At 38.7% G+C, this 22669-nt stretch overlaps 1 protein-coding gene and 1 long non-coding RNA gene across 2 annotated transcripts in view; one reads left to right on the top strand and one right to left on the bottom strand.

The window, feature by feature from the left end:
* Positions 1-22669, bottom strand: part of CDK6 (cyclin dependent kinase 6) — a 258036-nt gene that overhangs the window by 132864 nt on the left and 102503 nt on the right. Inside the window, exon 3 of the mRNA XM_006155536.3 lies at positions 10098-10265. Within this exon, the coding sequence (XP_006155598.1) occupies positions 10098-10265 (168 nt within the window). The remainder of the gene's footprint in view (positions 1-10097; positions 10266-22669) is intronic.
* LOC114009099 (uncharacterized) overlaps positions 18723-22669 on the top strand; it is a 20722-nt gene continuing 16775 nt past the window's right edge. The window contains exon 1 of the long non-coding RNA XR_003550574.1: positions 18723-18918. This is a non-coding gene — a long non-coding RNA (uncharacterized LOC114009099). The remainder of the gene's footprint in view (positions 18919-22669) is intronic.

The following is a 22669-nucleotide window of genomic DNA, read 5'->3' as shown; positions in this document are numbered from 1 at the left end:
AATGGAGAATCATAAGGTTTCCTTCATTCATTCATGGTGCATTTATCAAGTGTCTACCATGTGCACTGTGGGAAACAATAAAATACTCTAAGATTTGGATTGAGTTCATAAAAGTGGATACATCCAATGTTATGGAATTTCAGTAACTTATTTTGATTGAGGAATTTATATTATGAGATTATTAAAGCCCAAGCAAAAATACAGTTCCACCTTTCCCTGGTTTACAAGGAAGTAGTGGCAGCTATAAAACATAAGATGTTCACATATCTAAAGAATTTAAGAGGACACAAAAATCCAAGTTACAGAAACATTTTTCATATTCTGTTTTAAGGTTCAGGCCTCACACTCCTTTGAATATGAGCATAACAACACTTGAATTAAGCATATTAAAGTGAGATGGATTTATCTCATTAAACAGAGCTCTTCAGACTAACCCCTGATCATACACTGAAGGCATATTCCCATAAGAATGTTGATTGAAAGAGGCAACTACACATTTTTTCACTGTCTGGATCCCTGAGAAAACTTTTGCTTGTAAACCCTCTCTAAAAGATTTGGTATGCCAACCTTAAGACAATATTTTGTCTTGACACTGAAATTTGTCCTTAGGTTTCTGGGATTCGAATGTCATCATATAAAGTGTCTATGACAGGATACAAAAAAAAAAAAGCCACACAGGTGACATCCAACTCCTACCTATGTCATACCTTACTAGGATATGCTGGCAAAACAGATGTATGCAAAAAACAGGGAACATCCTGTCCTTTCTACGAGTAAAACATCCTCTAGGCAGTACCATTACAGTTAAACTGTTTTCGTCCAGAACTAATTCCCAACAGTGACCACTTATGCAGTAGCTAGAATTAGGTGAGTCAAATGAATGACTATCTTTTATAAACAAGGAAAGCAGTCATTTGATTCACTTCAGAAATATACTTCGTGCAATTAGATACTTAAGGTTCAGGCCTCACACTCCTTTGAATATGAGCATAACAACACTTGAATTAAGCATATTAAAGTGAGATGGATTTATCTCATTAAACAGAGCTCTTCAGACTAACCCCTGATCATACACTGAAGGCATATTCCCATAAGAATGTTGATTGAAAGAGGCAACTACACATTTTTTCACTGTCTGGATCCCTGAGAAAACTTTTGCTTGTAAACCCTCTCTAAAAGATTTGGTATGCCAACCTTAAGACAATATTTTGTCTTGACACTGAAATTTGTCCTTAGGTTTCTGGGATTCGAATGTCATCATATAAAGTGTCTATGACAGGATACAAAAAAAAAAAAGCCACACAGGTGACATCCAACTCCTACCTATGTCATACCTTACTAGGATATGCTGGCAAAACAGATGTATGCAAAAAACAGGGAACATCCTGTCCTTTCTACGAGTAAAACATCCTCTAGGCAGTACCATTACAGTTAAACTGTTTTCGTCCAGAACTAATTCCCAACAGTGACCACTTATGCAGTAGCTAGAATTAGGTGAGTCAAATGAATGACTATCTTTTATAAACAAGGAAAGCAGTCATTTGATTCACTTCAGAAATATACTTCGTGCAATTAGATACCCACACGCATACACACACACCTACAACAGTTTTCTGTACAGTATGAAATACATTCCTTTCAGACATGGGAGAAATTCTCACAGTGGTCATCAGTGTTTGCCTTCACTGTGGAGGCAGAGTTAACCTATCAGATGGTAACTCAAAATGTGTTTTATTACCACTGAGAATGTGTGACGGAGGATCTGGATGGGTTTTCATGTTTGTTTTGGCTCTGGCATTTTCCATGTACCCAGCCCTGGGAATCCTAAAGAAAACGTGTCCTGTTCCCAGCTCTGTGCACTGCCCTCATTGTGTTCCACTTCCCTCACTGGTGAAAGTGAAAACGAAACCGGCACAAACACTCCATTGTTAACTATGAAATATGTACTGGCAACTGGAAGTTCTAACAAAACAGACCTGGTTGTGTCATGGCAAGATGTTGAGTGGGGAGGGAGTTACAGGAGCCTTTCCTGCTTCAGAGGTGTGTCCTGCACTTTCACTGAGGTGCTTAGGCGACAGGGCTTTGGGTTTTTTCCATTGTACTCATGTAATGCTTTTGGTTTGATTTATTCAGTATGCACTGGCAGTTTGTAGGCTTCTGTGGGAGCCACTCGGCTGCCCAAGCCGAAGCATAAACCCTGCCAGGTCTCCATAGTAAATACAACATGCACGAAGAGGAAACAAGCATAAACAATTTATTTTCTTCTGTAAAAGATGACATTGTTCTCCGATCTCTGGTCCTGCTTCACTTTGTCACTTGGTGGTGCCAACTGGGTGCTGTACAATGAGCTATTCCAAACACATACACAGAAAACAAACACAGACTGCCTGAAACACACATCCCTGGGGCCTGTGTCTAGGTGGGTTCTGAGAGGAGGATTCTGGTGACCTCTCTGAGCATCTCACACCCCTGCATGGATAAACAAGGAGGGCTTTCTTGATCCTCCAGCCTAGGTGAGTTTATGAGTTACATGGCCTCAGAACTGTAACCCATTCCCTGCACGTATCTCTGGTTTTAACTATACATTTCTTTATGTGACCATTTGATTCCAATCTACCTCCCCATTTTGTATGTAGGCTCTTTGAGAGCAAGGACCTCCTCTATTTCCACTAACCATCATCTTTCAGGTTCATTGACAGTACCTGGCATATGGATAGGGATCAGTAAGTAATTGTTGACTAAATGCCATAGTGCCATTTGATTAATGTTCTCCCCTATGCTTATAAAAAGTTTCTGAATCTGCAAGGTTTTAAACTAAATGCTACCAAAACTAAGGTTAAAGTAAGAAACATCTACTGTCAGAGGCATAAGAAAGGGATCTAAGCATTCCACTTTTTGTAGTATTTCTGGTATTAAATAAATGAATAATTTTAAATAAAGTTGGAACTCAGTTGCATATATTAAAAATCAACTACATATATTAAAAAATCCCCAAAGGAGTCTTTGTATTTTGTATATATAACTAATAAAATTCTTCCTATGCTTAGTATTTACTTGTCTTTTAGTGATTTCTACTTTGTAAATAATGTTTTCAGAACATATGTGTCTTTTAATAGGGAAGATGAAACAGAAAGAGACTTTTGGAGAAGAGGGAATATAAATCACTTTGTGAGGTATTATGATACAAAGTGGATTTTTCTCCAAACTACATTAGTTAGGAGTAGTAGGTATCTGAAGGAAAAATGCTAATTTAATAATTACAATTAAATGATTGTACAAAGATCCTTAAATACACTAAAAGACATAAGACTGCTCAGTGCAGAGAAGAAACTGGTTTAAGACAAGCCAATCCTGAACTTCATTTCAGGAGGTAAAGTTATTGGGGTACAAAAAGGTACATCTCCATTTTAGGACACAGACTTCTTTCTATACAAGGGTAGCTTTATAGTGACTGTCCTGGGAGTGTGTGTGGGGATGTGAGTAGGTGACTGCTTCTAATTGTCTGGGTATTGGCAATCACATCTGGGTATAAAATCATCAACATTGGCATTGTACTGGATGGCTATCAACATAGTCTCATGTACAGGAAATGCAGCATAATGTGTGTGCTGGAATGATTACACACTTGGATGAATTTTAGGGGTCTGGACATATAAAGACAGTGTTTGACTCTCTCTAAGTAATGATCCATTTATAAATCACTCAGTTATACAAGTATGGCAGAAAATGCTTCATTCTAAGAGTTACATAAGAAAAATCAGGAGGGACTAGTTTATGCTCCAGTGTTCCCAGAATGTAGCATGAATTAGCTTTTTTTAAAATTATAATTGTAACAAAACTAAAAAAAAAAGCTTTTTTAAATGGAACATTTGTCAAACCTGAGAATTCCACAGAACATAGTTGGATAGATGTCAGGGTACTGGAACCTTCAATGGGGAGAAAAGGAGATTGTGGGCAAGATCTAGAATATAAACATTAGAATTCTCCAACCCATTTACTACGTATTTGATGAATTCAGACTTTATCTGATCATAACTGCCTATTTCAGCCTCAGTTTCTTCACTTTCAAAATTAAATGACTGATAATGACACCCCCCCAACACCAAATCCAATGGCAACAGTATCACCAAACATGCTGCTACATAATTAGGTTTAGAAAAATAAAATATAAATTTTCCATCATAAACAGGGACAAGAAGACTGCTCCGCTGATCACAGTGCTTCACGATTATTACTGGGGCTGCCGGCAATGTCTCCTACTCTGCTCAGGGACTCTCTCAGTTAGACCGGGGTGCACTATCAGGTAAGATCGAAAATGTTGGCTGGTCTCTATTTCTCTTATCCTGACAGATAAAAATGAACTGTACTGTACATTATACTTCACATTGGAAATGCTGACTTTTAGAATGACTCTCAATATAATTTTAGCTAGTCTTAACAGTTCTTCTACTGAATATGTGTGTATTTTTGAAACATTTATATCACAGAAATTATATACCCACCCAAAGAATGATCCCTACATATCACTTACATGAAACGGAAAAAACCTTTCTGTAACCTGCTCTCTTTAGTTTTCCACAAAAATAGTTCTATATAAGTCACAGGAGCTGATTTTTCATGATTCCAGAGAAACCTTTGGATAAAAATAACACACGTCAGGGCTAAGTCTAATGGACTCCACTTTTAATATGTGCAGCTCCTTGAACCACAAGGGGCTTCGTACTCATACCATGGACATTCCAGTCCATATGATCATGCTCTGCCCGTATGCTGCAAATAGCTGTCCCAGGATAAGGGCTGAGCACACAGTAATGAAATCTGCTAGTAAGAAGAAAGACAGCTCAAATAGTTCTCATTTAGTCAAGAAATCCAATGTTCTGAATGTGGTATGGGTGAGGGTGAAGGTCTCAGGGGCATGTTTCCTTGGTATCCTGGGTTTTATGCCCCATAAAGGTAGACAACATCAGAGCAGGGCCAGTGCACACTTTTCTAAAGTATGAGACATAGGAAAGGGGCCCCTTGCATGTGCCTAAGAATACTCTATTGCCATCTACATCTTAATTCTACATCCTTTAAAGAAACAGACATAAGTAGCCCTTAGGTTGCCCCCTAATAAACTGAGGACTAATCTAAAGGATTAAGTGTTCCTCAGATGCCAACTTTACTGGGCTGTCTCCTGCAACGCACACACACAAACACACACTGCCTCCTGGAACGCGCACACACACACACACACACGCACACTGCCTCCTGCAATGTGCACGCATTCACGCGCCCACATGCACACACACATTAACATTTTTGCTATGGCATGTGCACTCACCAGAGAGATACAGAGAGAGAGAGAAGGAAAGTGAGAAATTACCCTTTAGGGAGGACGGCCTCACTGCAATCCTCTCTCTCCCAGTCCCCTCTCCGGATTTTGGGTACACATGTACATGCACCTGGCGTGGTTTTCAAGCCACTGTTCAGGATTTAAACTGTGCAGCTGGCCATGCAGGATCATGTGACTTAACCTCCACACCACCTGCCGGCCAAACACTATAGGGGATGTTGTTTTTAGGGGATGTTAAATTAAGTTCTTGCTATTCAATCAACATATAGTTATACATACTTACAAACCCCTTTAAAAACATTTGATTTTCATGCTGGAAGCAGCCCTATAAAATTGGGCAACTAAAGGGCCCTTAACCCTTTAGATTCATCCCCAACTTATCAGAAGTCATTTGGCCCTAATGTAACATGCCAGCTACAGCTCTATGGTTCAGACCTATAAAGACTGCCCTAAACTAATTTCTTTCAGAAGGCAAAAATATTGCATATATTCCATCAATGAAAAGAGTAATAGAAAATTTTTCATTAAAAAAATACAAAATAGGGGCCAGCAAGTGGCATGGTGGTTAAGGGCGCTGGACTCCCACATGGCCAACTGTGGTTTGAATCCTGGACCTGGCAGCTTGCTTTCTCAAAATTTCCCTCTCTCTCTCTCCCTTTCTGGTCAAATTAAAATAAATAAATAAATAAAGTTAAATAAAATAATACTTAAAAAAAAGGAAAAAGGACAAACTAAAGATTAACACATAAAAGCTGATACCCTAACATGTCCCAGAAGGTCACCTGTCTAGAGGAGTTGATTTCTCAATGAATCAGTAAAAATGCTTTTTCTTGAATACTGGTATAGAGCACAATGGTTCAGAGCAGTAGTCCAAGATCAATCGGGTAATGACTTTATAAAGAAAATAAATACTGCTGATTGCTTACTCAAAGGTCTAGGTTATATATGAGAATGCTTTAAAGTTTTTAGCAAGAAGCTAAGAGTACAAGCTATTGTCAGCGGTACACACACACACACACACATACATCACATATTATGTAAATATACATATACCAAGAAAATAGATAGGCAGGTGGTGAGAAACGAAGAAAAAGCTGTCTAATAATTGATCCGTTTTCTTTTCACTTGGAGAATGTCAGTATCTTAGAAGAGAACATGATCCCACTTCTAGAGCTTGTTAACATCAAACACAATGGCTTAAAAAAATATTTTCAAATAAATGATAGAACTACCATAATGCTGCATTCCTGTGTTTCCACAGCTTTCTGTTCAGAACAGAAAGTTCAATTCATACATATAATATGTTCATGAAGAAGCAGGGAGATTACTGTAAATACAACACACAAATTGTAAACTTGGCTTTAAATCACCCTTTTACTCAAAAGACGGGGCTGAACTACAGGGTGCAGCTTTCATGACTTTGAACACAGATACATACCAATGAATTAATCAGGATAAGGTACAAAATAAACTCAAACATTTTTTTTTTTGGTATAGGGCGCATGTGCCAGACAGACAGAGAGAGACAGAGAGACAGAAAGCGAGAAATCACCCCCCAGGGGGGATGGTCACGCCGCAATCCCTTCTCCTCCATTCTCCTGTCGGGATCTTGGGCACGCACGCACACGTGCCTGGCGTGAGTTTTAAGCCACGGGGTCCGGGACGCGAACCGTGGTCGACTACGTGGGAGTCCAGCGACATAGCCATTACGCTAACTGCTGGTTCCCAAACATCTTAAAGTATATGTTTCAGTAAGTCCTTTTGCTCAGCACCATCAGGTAGTTATATAAGAATATTGAAGTATCAACACATCAAAATGGACTATTAACATATAAAATAACTCCTTCTCTTATCTTTACTGTGATGCATTGGCTTACATCTACATGTGAGCTTTTGTTACTTTATTTATTCAAAAACATTCCCATGTGCCTATCAAAATAAACAAGGTACTATGTGTCAGGGCTAAATAAGATGCTGCATCTGTATTCAAGGAAATTCACAATCTGATAAATAAAACCCCTAAAAAACTACAGACAAGATAGAAAGCAGTGTCATGAAAGGCAGTGATAAGATGTGACTCTATAAACACTAGGAAGGAAGGATGGTTTAATTTCTGCAGGGGTTACCAGAAGGAAACATCTGAGTCAGGGTTTAAAAGATAAGTAATATATTTGCAGTTCCCCAGGCTGTAAGATGTCAGTTCTGAATCAGTTAACTTGTAAGTTCTTTAAGATTCCTCAAATTAAGTTGATTTTTAGTTCCTGTCTGACATAACTTACTAAAAATATATTGATATATTTCCAGGAAATGAAGTGTAGCCTTTTCCTCTTCAAGAGATACTAAAAATACATTTTAATTCAGTCTGAAAAACTTTGATTCCAAGTTTTCATATGTCACCATGTATATGTAATCAATGCACCATTAAATATATTATGGATTTTTCCTTTAAGCAGAAAAATATAAAACAGTGGGAAATCTTTTCAATGCAATATCCTGTTGGAAACATATGTTTAATTATTACCATTAAATTCCAACTATTTATCTTTTAAATAAAAGTCTGAATTTGTTTTAGTGTGTCTTTCCCAGCTGCTAACATTTTTTTACTTGTCACTATAGGCAATTTGGAGTATGCAGTACAAACTAGATACAAAAAAATCATGTGTTTATGATTGCCCTCCCCGTTTTTTCAGTATATGAAATAATTTCTCTACATTTTCCTATTGAACATAATATTCCAGCAAGAATGGAATATTAATTGATGTTACACACAAGCTGGGCTATCATTCCTCAAATTTAATAAGCAAAAACAAACAAACAAAAACCAACCAGGTTTCCTGTTTTTAGTTATGGTTTATTAGTGCCCATTTGGGGGGGATTAAACTAAAGGGTCTGTCTCTGTTACAGCTTATTCTTCCCTTAATTAAAGTACCCAAGGAGACCAGTTCCTTCCATCTGCTCCTCTGATGGCTCTTCAAATCAGAGCCTATTCAAGCTTCTCCCCAAGGCCCTAAACAACATGCATGACAACTTCCTAGGGAAGCCCAAAGCCTACCTCACCCTTCCCACCGGGGAAACACACAGACTCAGCCCTTTCTGGTGTGATTATGTAAGAATGCAAGGGTTCGCTTTACCCTGCCTAAAGCTGAGACCTAGCCTTTAAACATCAACTTACGCCCTGCCTTCTCAAACACAGAGAAAACAAGTAGGATTTATCTTTTAACAATAGCAACATATTGCAGGGAATCTTTTGTAAAACTTCTGATGTCCTAGGTATTGCATAGAGTGTTGGGAAAGTAAGTGGTCTTAAATGTCCTGCTTACAGTATCCATGTTTGACTGGGGCTGGAGGAAGTGTTAGCGACTGTGGTAGCAATAGAAAGAACACTTTTGTACATTAATGTTTTTCCTTAGGCAAGTTCTTTGTCTCAGGGAATTTCCAACTCCTCACCCAAATTTCTACTTCTTAGCTGAGGCAGTACCGGAATTTGGGTAATGATTTTTGTTGTACAGAATGTTGGTTCCCCTTGAAGCATATACACTAAATGTCAGTAGCAGCCACCCCATCCCCCATGTCACTGGGGTGACCAACGACACTGCCAGTCACTCCCGACTTCCACAATGCTTCTCACCCAGGACAGTGTTGTGCCTGGTTTGAGAACCACTTCGAGGCTAAGATGGATTCTTTTTCTTTTTCTTTTTCTTTTTTTGGAGAGGTTTTTGCTATAGGGCGTGTGTGCTCGTCAGACAGACAGAGAGAGAAAGAGAGACAGAAAGCGAGAAATCACCCCCCAGGGGGGATGGCCACGCCATGATCCCTTCTCCTCCATTCTCCTCTCAGGATCTTGGGCACGCATGCACACGTGCCTGGCTGAGTTTTAAGCCACCGGGTCTGGGACGCGAACTGTGGTCGACTACATGGGAGTCCAGCAACATAGCCATTACGCTAACTGCTGGTCCCTTTTTTTTTTTAATGGATTCTTCTTAAGGCTTATTTAATTGTAGGTAATTTATACTGTATATAACACATGGATTCGGTGTTATGTAAAATAGATCACTCAAAAAGCAGCATGTTAATACCTATTTCCAGGCTGTTCTTTTTATATTTTGAGTGTAGAATGCAAAATAAAAATTCATCTCAGAAACAATGAACTATAAGGAGAAATACAAGCAAACCAAAGTCAACAGCTATTATGGTTTTGCATCTGAATAAGACCAAGAAGAGGATATTATAGCTCATTCTTTGCCAAAACAGGGCCCTTGGGGTCATTCTTCCTATTCTCGCTTACATGAAGCCTTTGCCCAGCATGGGTGGTGCCACTTGTTTATGGGTCATTGAAGTTCACTGTAAATTTAATTCCTTCTTTACAGTCTGTACCCCTGTTTTGGAGGAGTGCTTTATCACACTTAGGGGCACCCTGCTATTTCTCATACAGATGTTGCAGAGAGGTCAACATTCTTAGCTCTCTCTTCCCTGACCTTAGTATTACATATACACAGGTCTAAAAACAGTGGTTGTGGCAAAGAGCATTTGGAAACTTGTAACCGATTCCTTTCTAGTGGCTAAGATGGAACAGGCTATTTCTGTAATGCGTCCTGTCCACAGAAAGCACAGCCTGGATGTGTCTATAGTTGCCAGCACAACGCAAAGACATTCTGTACCAACCAAATGTGGGCAGTAATAACACTGGGGGCACAGAAAGGGGAAGTGCGCCATTCAAGACTGGAAAAATCAGTTAACGAAAGGAGAGCAGTCTCTCACTCACCACTGAAGTAAGAGCCATCTGAAAACTGTAGATGCGGGCAAGGCCAAAATCAGCCAGTTTTATCTGTCCACTGCTGGTCACCAGAATGTTCTGTGGTTTCAGATCACGATGCACTACTCGGTGAGAATGAAGAAAGTCCAGACCTCGGAGAAGCTGAAACATCATATCCTAAACCAAACCAAAAAAGAAATCAATAAATGCTCAGAATAGAAACTTGGCATGTGCTGCATTTGACCCTGAGACCTCAGCACTTTGCTGAGTGGCTGACACACAGTAGGCAAATGGTAAATATTAGCCAAACCAATAAATGTGACTCCCTTCCTACCTTTCCACTTTCCCTTTCTCGCGAACACTACAAAAAATTTCATTCCCAACCTGTATTTTAGCAATGAGAGGACAATTTAAGAATAGTTATAGATGGCATAGAAAATATTCTGGAAGGATATATATGCCAGACTCATGTCAGTGGTTAATATACTGGGGAAAGAAAGCAGGAGGTGGTAAAAGAGGGGGTTACTTTTTACTTCACGTGCTTCTATATTGTTTTCTGTGTTATTTTGAGAAAACCCAGTGCATAATAAAAAGTATTAATAGTAAGTATTATTGAGTTGTTGGAAAAGTCATGACATATTTTTTTCTATGCAAAAATGAGTCAGGACCTTTCCAACAACGCAGTATTATTTTTACAGGATGTAATACTAAGTAGTCACTATGTGTCAAGCACTATTCTAAGCACTGTCAGTTTAGTGACTCATCCATACCACAACATGGAAGTCATCACCCCATTTTACAGGTCAAGAAACTGATACGCAGAAGTAGGTCAGGCAGTTAGTCTAAAGTCACAACACTAGCAAGAGAGAGTTGCGATTCAAACTGGAGCGAAAAACTGGATTCGAACCATTGCACTCCTTTACTAGATGAATGAACAAATGAGATATAAAATGAAGTCAGTCATTTAACTTCTCTGAACTGGTTTTCTGGTCTGTAAAATGGGAAAATAATGAAACCTTCTTCCTAGGCTTTCCATTTGTAAAGCACTTAGCACAGTAGCATGCATGCATTCAACAAATGGTGACGACTACTATTATCATTATCAAGCGGCACAGAGCAGGGGGGGGCTTTCAGAAACAAAATAGTATCAGATCTTTCTCTAACTTCAGGACCAGTAAAACTAGATACAAGATTTAAAACTCAGAAGCTGTTACTGAAAGTAGAAACTTAAGACACTGACCATGATATCATGATTCTCTGCAACAGGGAGCGACCCAACCATCAAGATACCGTGAGAATGGTGTGTACAAGGAGGATGAACACAACTTAGAAGAATGATTAGGCAACATTACGGGCTTCGAAGCTGGAAGGTGATCGTGAAGAAATGCTTGTTAATCAGCGAGACCACCCCTTTCTCTCATCAGAACAGCATATTTGGTTATTAGTTTATGGTTTTGTGTCTTCCTTTAGGATTGGAAGTTCTGTCTTTACATCTTAGTTTGCTTAAAACTAAAATCTTAGTTTTTCTATCTATAAATTGAAAAAATAACACTTTTTCATAATTTTATGAGATTTACATGAATTAACCTATACAAAGTGGTAATGCAGTTTCTGGCACACGGTAAGCCTTCAACAAATGGTGATTATTAGGATAACTGCTGCCAAGACAAGCATCCTGTTTCCTGGGGGAGTCAGATTCCCAAGCAGCTGTTAGATATGTCCAAAGTCGGCATGAAGAAAGTGCTAAAAGTGCTCTTGCAGTGACACTGGTGTACTGCAACCGTTTCGGAGATCTCCCTGCACGGGTCTCCTGAGTTGGCAGTGGTTACTTTCTAAGCTTCCAAAGGTGAAAACCCTGGAGGAGGCTGTGCTGGCAAGGGACAGCCTTTCAAGACTTGAGAATCACTGCAGGTCAAACAACATGAAATGAATAAACAGGAGTGCGAAAATGAAGCACAAAATGCTACAGAAAGTTGTCTCTTGCTGCGGCAAATAAGTCTTTATTGGAAACACATGTACACAACTTGTAAGCACTGAATTTTAAAAAGCATGACTAACCTAAAGTAATGTCATGCTGGCTCATCGCCTTTAGCTTCCTGTATGCTAAGCATCACCCATTTCAAACAGTACACAAAGCAAGTCTGCTTGGTTCATGTTGCAGCATTCGAACAATTTAAGCAGCATAAAGACAACAAATTTAAAAATCTAAATAGATTAATAAAAGGTCTACCTACATTTATAAAAGGACTGAACTATAAAGTGAAAGAAAAATAAAACATGTATGGGCGGGACCTGTGGCCTATTGGTTAAGGAAGCTGGATTCCCACAAGGCCAACCACAATTCAAATCCTGGCCCTGGAGACTTAAGAGACACACTGGATGCGTGTGCTTGCCTGTTCCCCAAAATCTTAACAGGATGGAGAAGTGGAGAAGGGCCTGCAGCATGACCACACCTCACTGGGGGGTGCTTTCTCTCTCTCTCTCTCCACATGCACTGTGGCAATTAAAAAAAAAAAAAAAAAAAACCACACACACATATAATGCTTTTATTTGTATATTTACTCATGTTCCACATACTATCAATTCATTTTCTTAATCATAAGATTGATAAACTTACTGTATATATGCTTAATGCAGAAATATAAATATTTCAGAATCCAAAAGAAGAAATCATGGAAAATCTCACTACTCAGAGATCACAGAAACTTCACTGTTAAATAACAATTTCATGTCTTTCTAGTCTATCTTTTAAAAATTACATGTTATATATGTATGTATCAATCAATATAGGTTATATTTTCAATGACTGTTATTCCATACACATTATTTTGTTCCTTTTTTAAAATCATGGAAGAATGCATTGTGACTACTTGAACAAAATTATTTAATATAACTTTTTATGTGATGTGATTTTTTTTTAAAAATGTACTATGTGCATCTTATCTTTTTCCCAGAGGACACAGTTCTTCAGCCCTTAAAGATTCAGCTCCTTGGGACCAGCAGTTGGCGTAATGGCTATGTAGTTGGTATTCCCATGTAGTTGACACTAGCCAGGCACATGTGCGTGCATGCCCAAGATCCTGAGAGGAGAATGGAGGAGAAGGGATTGTGGCGTGGCCATTGGGGGGATTTCTCACTTTCTGTCTCTCTGTCTCTCTCTGTCTTTCTGGCAAGCACACGTGCCCTATAGCAAAAACCTCTCTTAAAAAAAAAAGAAAGAAAAATATTCCACTCCTTACATGGTGGAGGACATGCGGCAGCGCCCGCAGGTCCAAATTGGGGTGGAGGTGCTTGGTCCTTTGGAGCTTCTTGAGATCAGTTCTTGACTACTTTGCTATGAATGGCACAACTCATACGGTAACACAGCTTCACGTAACGTTCAGGACAATCTCTGACACTTGCTTTGGAGATGTCCCTGATGGCTGTGGTCTCTACGTTTCAGATGGTGAACATGTTTTGTTTTAGAGGTTTTTGCCATAGGGTGCCTGTGCTTGCCGGGGATAGAGGGAGAGAGACAGAGACAGTGAGAAATCACCTCCTCAGGGGATGGTTATGCTACAGTCCCCTCCCCTCTATTCTCTTCCTGAAATCTTGGGCGTGTACGCACATGTACCTTGTGTGATTTTCAAGCCATCAGGTTAGGGACACAAACTGCGGCTGACCATGTGGGAGTCCAGTAACGTAACCACTATGCTGTCTGTTTGTCCCCAAATGATAAACATTTTTTTGAGAATTTTTTTTGCAATAGGGTACGTGTGCTGATCAGAGAGACAGAAAGAGACACAGAAAGTGAGAAATCACTTCCTGGGGGAATGCCCACATGGCAATCCCTTCTCTTCCATTCTTCTCTTGGGATTTTGGGTGCATACTCACATGTACCAATGATTAACATCTTAATAGCCTTCTCCTTGGGCACGTAGTGGGCACAGTTAGTGCAGCAAATAGGCTTGCACATGGCCATGGCCCTTTCTGGCATGACGGTTGGTCACTTCTTTTCTTTTTCATCTTGGAAGCCAGGAGTGATGTGATTTTTAATGGCTCCATAGTTTTCCTGGGATATGCCATAATTGTTATTACTTGGCTTTAGTTGTGTTATTTTGGTACTTATACTTTAGGTCTAGTTTTCTTTAGTTTCAAGGCTAGAGTAGATTAAAGTACCATGTCAACACCATACAGAAGCATAGGTGTAACAGTATGAATCCACATGACTGCACTACTACTGATTCCAGGTCAATGATGCCTATGATGAAAGCTGGTTCCATATTAAGACTTACCATTCTTTACCTATTATTAGATCACTTTAATTTTTTTGTTTGTTTGTTTTGTTAGCAAACTGGTTTTTCTTTTTCTTTCCTTTTCTTTTTTTCTTTCCTTTAGGTTTTTGCATGCACTCACTGGAGAGAGACAGACAGTCAAAGAGAGAGAAAGTAAGAAATCATATCCCCCCTCCCCCACAGCAGGGATGGCCACATCACACCACAATCCCTTCTCTTTCATTCTCCTCTTGGGATCTTGGGTATCCACACACATGAGTCTGGTGTCATTTTCAAGCAGGTGAGTCAGAGACTTGAACCATAGTTGGTCAAGTGGGAGTACAACACCTTAACCACCATACCACTTATTGGCTCTTCTTTTAAGTATACAATCTTTAGATATAATTCGAATTCTGAACCGGTGAACTTTGAACTGATGACTTAAAAAACACAATCTTACCAAAACTCTCATTACTTTCATAATTCAGCTGTCAGGTTGATAAATATTATGATTTGTATAATAAACACAGGTGGGGAAGGGTCTTTGGTCTTTTACCATTGTCTGTTAGAACATCTAGTCTCAAAAGTGAAATACTTTCAACTACGTCCGTCAGAAACTCTATTTTTCAAATAAGTGTTAAGACATGATCCTAATTCTAGGCAACAGTATGAATGGATAAACTACAACACTAAATAAGGTAAGAAAAAACACCTTACCTTTTAGAATCACAAGTGTTTTGATCAAATATTGGGTTTTTGGAAACATCGTGACACATTTTTGCATAGGAAAACAGAAAAATATGTCATAATGCTTCCAATGACCCAGTACACCTCAATGAATTCTCTGAGACATATTTAGCTCCCTATGATTTAATCTAAATTAATCTATCCTGTGCAAGAATCAAATATTTCACCATAACCTTAGTGTGGCAATGCAGTGAAATTATGGATACTGTCCATTAATGCTCTTTAAGTTAAACTTAGGTTTAATCGTTCACCCTTTTAAGTTACTAAGCAAAGTTGTGGTATAAGAGGTCATACTTAGGATACATAGTTACTGGGGGCCCTCATCTATCTTTCTGATGTGACTTGGAATCAGTTTCAAAAGGGCACCATGGTAGAATGAAGTCTGGCTCCCAGCGATTTTAGGTGGGGCTTTGTCTGTGGTAACTTCCCTAAAAAGACTAGACTTCAGTAGGAATACCAGAAACTCTTAAAGTCTTGTCATTGTTTCTTTTAGCTGTTCTAGAGTTCTAAAGTGTCTCATGTCTTTAAAACCAGAGCAACCAAGCAAACTAAACACCCACCTGAAGCTTTTCTAATGGGAAAAAGATTTATAACTGAACACTTTCCAGCTACAAAAAAAGTATGACTCATTCCAAAAGATAATAAAAACAGCCAATTTTTACCACATAATAAGTCACAGAAATGACAGCGTTAAGTGGACAAATCTGGATATTTGTATACACAGGGGTATTTCAGAAAGTTTGTAAAAAGATGGAATTAAAGTATGAGTTTATTTTGGTGCAAAAAAATTGAAATCCATATTCAGTTTTTTTTCATAACATGCATTTTTTTATGAACATTTTGAAGGCTACTTGTACCTAGTTAATCTACAGTCATAATCTTAAAGTTTGAGCACCAAGAATATACATCAGTAGTTTATCTATTTAAGAATTGGCCAGCTGTGGTGGCATAGTGATAGTGCAAGACTCTGTGATACTGAAGCCACATGGGAAAGTCCTGGCTTCACGTCCTCAGATGTCCCTGTACACACCGAGGATGCTCACATGCCATGATGCCAGCTGGCTAAGGACGGGGGTGGATTGTGGTGTGAAGATTCTTCTGGAGAATGGTCTTCTCTCTCTCTTGCTCATGGAGTAAATAAATATATTTAAAAAAATTTTAAAAACCACACATTTTGTAGAAAAGGATAATCACTTTTTTCTTATGAATTTGTAAACCACAGTCTTTTCCGATGTTACCCAAGTTTTCACAGAATACCTTCATAGTGGTTTGTCTGTTTCTTGTGAGAGTTGTTAGGAGTCTACGGTCTAAAATATATCATATGTAACAAAGGTCTTTCACACTAACATGAAAACATATTCAATTAAGGTAAAAGTTATGAACATGGGAATAGAGGTAAAGGTTACCTAAGCCTACACAACCTGTACAATAAAGACAGTAGAGGGTTGTTGACAACAATGAGGGTCAGCCCCAGGAACTTTTACTTCTTATTACTAATACATAAATTTTAAATTTCTAACTGTGGTAAAATATTCATAATAAATAATTACCATCCTGGCAATTTTAAGTGTATTGCTCAGTATTAAGTATATTCACATTACTGAGCAACCAATCTTTAGAGCTGTTGTATCTTACAAAACTAAAACTCTATACCCATTAAACAATGACTTCCCATTTCCCCCTCCCCTCAGGCCCTGGTAACTACCATTCTACTTTCTCTATTTTCATAAATCTGACTCCTCTAAGTATCCCATATATGTGAAATTATATTGTATTTGTCATTTGGTAAGTGGCTCATTTCACTGAGCATAATCCTCAAGTTTCATCCATGCTGTACTATGGGTCAGAATTTCCTTCCTTTTGAGACTGAATAACATTTCGTAGAGCATATGTATATATCATATTTTGTTTATCCATCGATCAGTCGACACTGGGTGGTCTGTACTTTCTGGCTATTAGAATAATGCTGCTATGAACACGAGGGTGTACTTACCTTTGCAATATTGCTTTCAATTCTTTAGGCTATATATTCAGAAATGGAATTGCTGGATCTAGTCCCAGGATATTTGAAAACCATAGTCCTTCCATAAAATGGGGCTACCACATTGCTAGCTCAGCAATGAAATGGTGAATAACAAAGCTACGTTTGGAGAGTTGGTCAGGTAGGATCATTTACTCCTTAGAGATTTCACCCATTCCTTTTTGCACTCGGAGAATCCGTGCCATGATTACCATACTGTAGACATCTTCTATACTACTTCAAAATTTGACAGGCTTTTGCATGCTTTCATTAATCAATTAATAACAATGGGTTTTAAAGACTGGTTCAACACAGGGCTCCCTCTACTTCTTTCTTTGGTCCTAAGGAGTACCCAAAGAATGCTTCATCCAAAACCAAAAAAGACAAAATAAATTCTGAGAAAATAAGATGAGGGTTCAGACAGGTTCCTTAAAACTTCCAGATGATCTGGATTGTAGTTGGTGAATTCAAAACAAGCAATTAACCAGAGGTCTGCAAGAGTCATGTATGATCTTTGTTCAAAGAAAAGCCCAGTCAAGCTGTGTATACTGGCTGTCACTTTACTACTGTACATGAGGGGAGTGTGGTAGCCAAGTTAGGACACATCACACGGGGCTCCTTAGCACAAAGGCATGGACCCTACTGGAAGTGTTCACTTTCTGTTGCCTCTCTACTTTTACTAGTTCTAGGCAAATGGATAAAAATGTAATAAAAGTGACTTTGCATATAAATTTTACTGGGCAAATACGCAGTGTGAAGTAAGAATTGAAATAATCCATGTAATAATCATTCCTGGAAATGATAGTAATGCTAAGGTAAAGAACCAATCTCAGCTAATTGAAAAAAAAAAAAAATGACAACTCACTTCCACTCAGTCTGAAAATGTTGTTGGATTTTGAGGGACAATGTAATGACTTAAATGGACAGTCTAAAAGAAGGAATCATTACCTCATCACGATGGCTATTACTAAACCACTGTGGAAAGTCATCGGGAACTGAAACTATGAATATGCAATATTAATTATAACTTCTTCAGAGTAGGTTATAAAAAATCAGCACTGAATAAAAATATTTAAAAATACAAAACACAAGGGCCTAGGTTGCTGGCTAATGATCCCTGAGGCTATTTTCTACACACATTGTTTGGCGATGCTCTTAAAAACATTATACTATTCTGTAAATATCTCTACACATGCTTTGCTACAGTGAAATTGTAACTATATGCTCCTTAATGGCTGCTTTTGGACAAAATACTTTCTTATATTTCCCTATTTTCCCTCTCAATTCCCTCTTCTGGAATTTTCCCCGTACTCCATACTTCTCTCCCCTCCAAATGAGGTAATGTATTAGAGAAGTTGGTTTCTACAGAGAAGGGCATATTATTTGCTTGCTGTACCAGACACTGTTGATTGCCAGCCATGGAGAATGAGTCCAAGCCAACCAAGGCAATCAAATTTCCATTTGCTAGGAACTGATGCAGGGATGAACATGAGGCCTAGTTCTGAATGGGCAAGTTGACTAGAATTTCAGGAAGCATTTTTCTCCTTGATAAGAGAAGCACAGTAGAAAGCTCTGTGCTTGACTTCCTCCTCGCCTCCCAGCTCCCACCCATGTCTTACTTGAGGGCATGAACTACTTGCAGCTTTAGTGACCATCTTAAAACATAAGGGGAACATCATCTGTACACAAAAGGCCGGAATGTAAAAGAGGAAGAAACTGGGTCTTGCATGACATCACTGCATAGCTGAATCAGAAATCCCCTTATCCACAGTTTCGCTTGGACCATAGGTCAACTGTGATCCAAAAATAAGTGAGTATATACAATAAGATATTTTGAGAGAAACCACATTCATGTAAGTTTTATTATTATTTTGTTATAACTGTTCAATTTTATTATGTTTTTGATGTTAATCTTTTACTGTGCCTAATTTATAAAGTAAGCTTTATCATAGGTTTGTATGCCTAAGCATAAAACATAGCTGGCCGGCAGTGGCATGCTGGTTAAGGGTGCTGGATTCCCACATGGCTGACTGTGGTTCAAGTCCCAGACCTGGTGGCTTGCTTTCTCACTTCCGTTTGCTCTCTCTCCCTCTTTGGTCAAATCAAAATAAATAAATAAATAAATAAAAAGTTAAATAAAATAATTCTAAAAGACAAATAAAGCCAAGAACTAATATTTTTTTAAAAAAAGAATAAAACAGCATACATAAGATTTGGCACCATGCATGGTTTCAGACATCCACTGTGGGGTCTTGGAATGTGTCCCCCTCAGATAAGGGGCACTACTGTAGTTACGCAAACAACAATGCCTGTATTTAAAGGCATGTTTCATGAAGTGTTCTGTAATATGCAGTTGAAATTATGTTAACAAATCTAACTTAACTAAAATCATATATTAACTAAAGTTTGTTAAGGACAGATATGCATTAAGATGACTTCTTCTTAGCTCTGCATATAGGAGTTACATAATATTCTCACTAACTAAACTGACTCTTCTAGTGAAAAGGCCAAGATCCTGCATTGTGGCTTACCGGTTATTCACTAAGAATTTATTGAAAGATTGCTAAGTAGAGGCACAGAAGAAGTACAAAAAAGTTCTTCTCAAAAAATCTATAATCTGAGTCATCCACACAGGAGATGGAGATTTCCATTTTTGAGGGTAGGATGACTTAAAATAAAGAGGACTGGATTCAGAGCTAAAAGCTTTGGATCTGAATTTGTGCTTACACTAGTGACATAATCTGAAGCAGGTCCCTGTGATCATCGTGAGCCTTTGCTTTTATTTCTATAAAATAGAAATAACTTTTAAAAGGAGAGGTTTAAATAAGATATTATGTTAGAGGCCAGGTGGTGACACAATGGTAATGCAACTGGACCCACGTGGGAAAGGTCCTGGGTCTGCCTCTCAGGACCTCACTGGGCATGTCTGGTGTGCACAAGCATCCCTGTGATCAGGGACAGCTGTACCACAATCCCTTCTCTCCATTCTCCTCTCGGGATTTCGGGCATGCATGCACATGCACCCTGTATGAGTTTTAAGCCACCAGGTCCAGGACTCAATCCACACTCAATTAAGTAGGAGTCCAGCGCCTTAACTACAACATCACCAGTTGGTCCCTTATTGCTTGTTTTCATAGGTCAACTTTACTGGATCATATTTTACAGACTCTGCAACATTACTAGGTCACACACTGGGTAACTTTCGGCCTGTTTTATGATCTTCTCTCCTCTCGCATCTAGCCTTAGTTTTCTCATCTGCAAAATGAGCACCTTTTCTTTTGGGGCGGGGGTGTTGTTCTTATGAGGAATAAACACAATGTCCAAACTTTCAGTTTGGGTAATGGGTTCAAAACTGATGCTACTAAATTAGGAAGAGGCTCTAGGTCCCCTTTAAGCAATGGCATCCAGGAGCATAAGTTCAGAGCCACCTAGTTTTCTCTATTGAGTATGCAGACAGCTTCCCATCTTCCCTAACATTCACTGTTAAGATTCACAAACACAGCTGTGGACTTACTAAATGATACAATCTTTAAAATGTTCTTTGTCTTAAACTAAGTGTTACATGGCTTGCTCTTAATTTTCAAAGTCTACAGATTGGTAGCATTTTAGGTCAAGAAGGGTCCTTAGAAATCATCCATTATTATTATTTGAATGTTGAGCCTTTTTGTAAATAACCCAACTTTGTAAAGTGATTTTTATCCATAGCTGGAAAGGGGATTTCGGGCATGCATGCACATGCACCCTGTATGAGTTTTAAGCCACCAGGTCCAGGACTCAATCCACACTCAATTAAGTAGGAGTCCAGCGCCTTAACTACAACATCACCAGTTGGTCCCTTATTGCTTGTTTTCATAGGTCAACTTTACTGGATCATATTTTACAGACTCTGCAACATTACTAGGTCACACACTGGGTAACTTTCGGCCTGTTTTATGATCTTCTCTCCTCTCGCATCTAGCCTTAGTTTTCTCATCTGCAAAATGAGCACCTTTTCTTTTGGGGCGGGGGTGTTGTTCTTATGAGGAATAAACACAATGTCCAAACTTTCAGTTTGGGTAATGGGTTCAAAACTGATGCTACTAAATTAGGAAGAGGCTCTAGGTCCCCTTTAAGCAATGGCATCCAGGAGCATAAGTTCAGAGCCACCTAGTTTTCTCTATTGAGTATGCAGACAGCTTCCCATCTTCCCTAACATTCACTGTTAAGATTCACAAACACAGCTGTGGACTTACTAAATGATACAATCTTTAAAATGTTCTTTGTCTTAAACTAAGTGTTACATGGCTTGCTCTTAATTTTCAAAGTCTACAGATTGGTAGCATTTTAGGTCAAGAAGGGTCCTTAGAAATCATCCATTATTATTATTTGAATGTTGAGCCTTTTTGTAAATAACCCAACTTTGTAAAGTGATTTTTATCCATAGCTGGAAAGACTTTTACTATGGGGCCCTTTGACTGTTGAGGTTCCCTTGAACTGTCCTTTGGGTGCTTTCATAGGAAAATAACCATGCACGACAAGAATGCAATATAAAATTTTACTTCAGCAACATACATACTTAGAAGTTACTGCTGAACAGGAAAAACATTACTAATAAACTTTCTTCACATAATTAATTCTGGTGGCTTTCCCAGCTTCACAAATACGAACTAGAATTTGTGACATTACTTCCTTATGCTATCCATTAATGGTGAACTGTGTGCATTCCAATATAGAGAGGGGGAGAGGAACAAATGAGGACTCTGAAAAGAACACTTAGCTGCATTTGGACAAAAAATGGCCTTTACAAGGGTTTTTATTATAGGCCATAAAACAGCGCTTCCCACATTGTACCTCTTCCTTGCAAAAGAAAAGAAACCCTTGCAGTAGTGAGAAGCTGGAAACAACACATTGAGTACTCGTGCCTCTTCCCATAAACACATCTGTGCATATTATCTGTTCTGGGTAGAGCTGTGTGCACAGCTATTTATGGGGACTCTGAAAAAGAAGCACTTGAACATTTTTTATTTTGTGTTGTTGCAAGGACTAAATTTTTAAGATGAGGCCTGTTAGGATAGAGGCAGCAAATGTACCTCCAGGGGAAGGAGGACCATATGCTCCTTACTAATAACTTCTTCAATCTACAGGAGAAAGGTCTAGGTGGTCACATCTAGTCTGGAAAAACACAGAGGCCAAGAGAAAAGGGAATCTTTTAGCCAAATGAAACGGAGGAGCAAGCAATGGAACTAAGGCAAAATTGAGAAATGGGTTAACAATCTAATGACGACTTGGTAAGAAAATGTAGTGCGTTACCATTAAAATCAGCAACATAATAGGAACTGTCCAGAGAAAGATGAGCATAGCTATGGCTAGAAAATTCTTAGTCTCAAAAGTATCCATGTACAGGTATCTAGGTAACAGGTATGTTTATGCACTGAATGTTACTTTGGTTTAAAGATACCTCTTCCTAAAATGAAGGTTTCTGTTGACTTCTCACTCTTGCTGTTCTCTTAAATATGCTTCTCGTGCCTTCAAAGTTTTCCTGGCTCACCTAAAACTCCAGTGAAATTTATAGCACATTCTCT

The sequence above is a fragment of the Tupaia chinensis genome, unplaced genomic scaffold (genome assembly GCF_000334495.1).
Source record: "Tupaia chinensis unplaced genomic scaffold, TupChi_1.0 Scaffold000460_1, whole genome shotgun sequence".
Taxonomy (NCBI): domain Eukaryota; kingdom Metazoa; phylum Chordata; class Mammalia; order Scandentia; family Tupaiidae; genus Tupaia; species Tupaia belangeri.
The sequence above is the reverse complement of the archived record's forward strand: the minus strand, read 5'-3'. Positions and strand labels throughout refer to the sequence as shown.